The 3938-nt window shown below is 38.2% G+C and overlaps 1 protein-coding gene across 1 annotated transcript; it reads right to left on the reverse strand.

The window, feature by feature from the left end:
• Window positions 1-1672: 1672 nt before the first annotated feature.
• LOC125204140 lies at window positions 1673-3058 on the reverse strand. Its single transcript, XM_048102706.1, has 2 exons — window positions 2687-3058; window positions 1673-1989 (listed from the first exon to the last, which is right to left on the reverse strand). Exons 1-2 carry the CDS (start codon window positions 2970-2972, stop codon window positions 1823-1825), a joined length of 453 nt encoding a protein of 150 aa, XP_047958663.1. The 5' UTR covers window positions 2973-3058; the 3' UTR covers window positions 1673-1822.
• Between the last annotated feature and the right edge of the window lie 880 nt (window positions 3059-3938).

A 3938-nucleotide genomic window follows, 5' to 3' on the forward strand; every position in this document is an offset into this window, starting at 1 on the left:
GCCAAATCATAATGATGCCACAATCATATTTAACCCAACAAGGTATATCCTCTCTTGCAGAGGAAAGTAGGTTGCCTTAGCCAAAATGCTCACCTAAATAAAGAGAGAATATTTATATCATGGGTCCATTTCACTACAAAATTTCCTCAACCCTATTGATGGCAGTATGGAGTTATTGTTCTCTTCCACTACTTAGTAAACCTTTAAAAGTTGAATGCTTCAATTTTCATGTTTAGGTAACAATTTTCATTACAAATATATATTTTTTTATTATAGGGTAAATGGTCGATTTTGCAAGACAATTTATTCTAAAAATGAAACGATGGGTACTAAATACTAGGTTTAGGTGGGACATTTTCGGGTAAATGTTCCCCAATGATGGAACATAATCAACCCTTGTAAAACCTCTAAAATAATAGTAGTACACTAGACCGCTATTTTCGTTATATGATTGAACATTTGAAGAACATATCCTACAAGTTTTAGGATCAAATAATCCATCCAAGTAAAGGGTATAATTCAACTTATATTGTTTTAGTCTATCGATCATTTCACCCAAAATAAATGCCTTCAATACGTTAGAAAGCAAAAACACTCAATCTTCAATTCGTACCAACAGCATTATACGAAGGTTGGTCAGCATAAAATTTCTATGACAAGTTATAAATCCATCAACTCCTAATGTAGACAAGTCAGCAAGGGTTGGCAGCTTATGTCCAAACACAACCTAAAAATGTAAGAACATGTAATGCTACACCAACCAAACAGGTCTTGTCCAGCTTTGGCTGCAACTTAAATCTAATCAAGCGCTATATCCAGCTTCTCTGCTAAGTTAACTGAACAATGAGGTCCTGAATCCTGACAGCTAATTTTGTAAAATCTTGTCAAGTGCCACGGGCCAATACGAACCCCACCGTCAAAGTATACACTAGGAGAAAAGGATAAGAGTAGGACCGGAAATAAATCCAGGGCCATTGATTCAAGATAGATGAGATCAAAAAATAACTCATATCTTCTGTATATATCTACTTGCCCCTTTAGTTGAAATATCCAATACTTTTCTCATGTTAATTTCATATGTATCTACAGCTTGGTGCAAGGCACCCAGATATCACATCTAAGGTGGAGCCTCACCAAATGTGAATGGGTGCATGCCTCGGCCCAGCAAGGCACACCGACGCAATAGTCTCACATTTAGAGTTTAAAGTTCCTTGGCCCACATGCATTTGGGCTTCTTGAGGCTTGAAAATGAATTGGCTTTCATGTTTAAGCATCTCTTTGAAGCAGGCCATGTGAAAACAGCCACAATTAAGATGATTAAAGAAATACTAGAAAGTGAAAAATTTGAAATCTAAAGATACACCTATGCTCTGATTCTTTTGAAGCCTCCCTCTCCTCTCACATATGAACATCCATACTTATGATGTTCATGTTTTTTTTTTGTTTTAAGCCTCACAGGGCATTGAAAATGTCTCGAGGCTTAAAACGCATTTCAAAACCTTGACCTACGACGAGGCACACACACATTTCGTGAGCACCGCTCACATATAGTATCTATTAGTTTTTTTACACATTTATTTTAATTCGTATAACACGAAGCAATTGATGATAGGGACAATTGTATGGTAAGGCCAGAAGCAGCCTAACAGTTTTACATATATGCACACAGATATCAGTAAATCCTCATTGATAACAAATTTCAAGGGTACCAAATCATTCATCAGAATCCACTGCATTACAGTCTACCTAGAAAAACATAGCAAACCAGAATGATAAATGCAGGGTTATTAACCTCCACAAAGCTGTTAGCATCCTGTTTTCATTAACTTGAATCGTCATCATCCTCAGCTTTAGCCTTGCCCTTCGTCTTTGCTTCCTCCGACTTGTGCTCGGACCTCTTAATGGCTTCCATGTGCTTCCTCAACATGCGAACCTCTTTAATGTAGTAATGGATTCTATCGATCATCAACGCCAGGAATAGAGCAAATCCTGCAAAATCGATCGAGTTTTCCTCTCAATTTCACTCTTACAGCTTCCAAAAAATCACAAATTATACCAGACATCATTACATCAGCTCACATTTTGCTTTTTTGGATTATAACCTTCATTCAGTGCAACCTCTTGCAAATGAATGCAATGATAAAATTTGTTACTGTATAATCAACAGCATTCTCCTCTTAATTTCACTCTTGCAGCCTATAGGTTCCTAACAGTGACAAATTTCTACTAGACATCATTACACCAGCTCACATTTTGCTTTTTAGAATTAGAACCTTCAACCAATGCAACCTCTTTCAGATGAATGTTATGATATAATTTGATACAATCAACTCCATTTTCCTCCGAATTTCAATTCCAAACAGTCACAAATTTCTACTACACATCATTGCATTAGCTCACATTTTGCATTTTAGAAGTCAATCAACAACACAACCTCTTGCAAATGAATATACTGATACAATCAATTAATCACTCAACAACTCGATAACCGGATGATTCGAACAATCACATAAACAGATAAACCCCAACGCAAAACGCCAATTTTAATTTCCCCAAATAATAACTGTTCAATCATTGTATCTCTAGGTTAATTAATCAAAATCGCAATCACAATCATAATTTTCACACCAAAAGGGGGAAACCTCATTGAGCAAGGGTTTAAAGAGAGAGAGGGAGATTAATTAACCTAAAAGCGATGCTTCGAGGAGCTGATTGGCCAGGAGAACCTGATCGGTCGGATTGACCGCGCCGCCGCCTTCAACGGTGCGGGTCTGGATGGTGGTGATGTTGTAGATGAGCGACATCATGATGACGAAGAGAGTGCCGCCGGCGGTGGAGGCGACGACGGGGCCGCGGCCCTGCTTGAGGCGGTCGAGCAGCATCAGCAGCGGCTTCCTCAGCGGCGTCCGGAAAAGTAGGACCAGAATCACCGCCACTTCTCCGAACACCAGAGCGTAGAGAGGCTGGATCATTTTTTCTCACACAGTTTTTCGTGAGGGGGTGTGTGTTTTTTTAGGGGGGTAGAAGGAGAATTAAGAGTTTTCGGTGTAGAATTGAAGATTCGATGGGAAAGTTAAAGGGCGAAAGAAAAGTATCAGAATATAGGAGACGTGGCCTAACCGTAGAGGACCACCTGTCTATTACGTGTACTTCTCTAGTCATTTTGTTGGACCGACTGGTGTTGCTGCCGGCCTAAAAACCGTCGGTTCCGGTTCTGATTCCGAATCCGAATTGGTAATTGAACCAAAACCGGCCTATCAAAATTCGAGCGCTTGCGATTTGGAGAAATCTATTTAATTCAATCAACTACGTGAAGTTTACAACAATTTATAATACTCCATCCGTCTTACTTTAAGAGTCCCATTTGAGTTCGACATGAATTTTAAGAAATACTATTATATAAGAAAGTGAAAAAGGATTGGTATCGGGTACTGGCTACCGGTGACATCGGGAAACGGGGCGGGATCAAGTATTGTATTTTAATGTTTTGTGGGTATGGGTATACCCTATATCCGACGGGTATATCCAATAATCCCGATAATACCCATTATTTTTATGGTTCTTGTTTTCAAATTTTTTATTTTAGTTAATTAGTTTCAAATATATAGTGCTCGATAAACTTTATTTCTTATTGTATTTGCTCTCTGAATTCTCTTTTAATTAAGGTCAGTATTTCTTTTGTTTAGGTGAGTATTTCTTTTATTTTTCCGATTTTAATCATATCATCAGTAAGTAAGAGATTAGAAATCACCACATTTGTGCATAGTTAATAGTTGGAAATTGTGGAAACATAGCAAAGTTTAAAACACACAAATATGAAATCATGGTATAACAACAATCCAAAATTCATTTTGGACTTACAAACATGTAAAAACAGCCAACGGATTTGAGTACCCGCAACTGCGGGTACGAGATACCCGATGCGGGTATCGGGATAC

This window comes from Salvia hispanica, chromosome 1 (assembly GCF_023119035.1).
Source record: "Salvia hispanica cultivar TCC Black 2014 chromosome 1, UniMelb_Shisp_WGS_1.0, whole genome shotgun sequence".
Lineage (NCBI taxonomy): Eukaryota > Viridiplantae > Streptophyta > Magnoliopsida > Lamiales > Lamiaceae > Salvia > Salvia hispanica.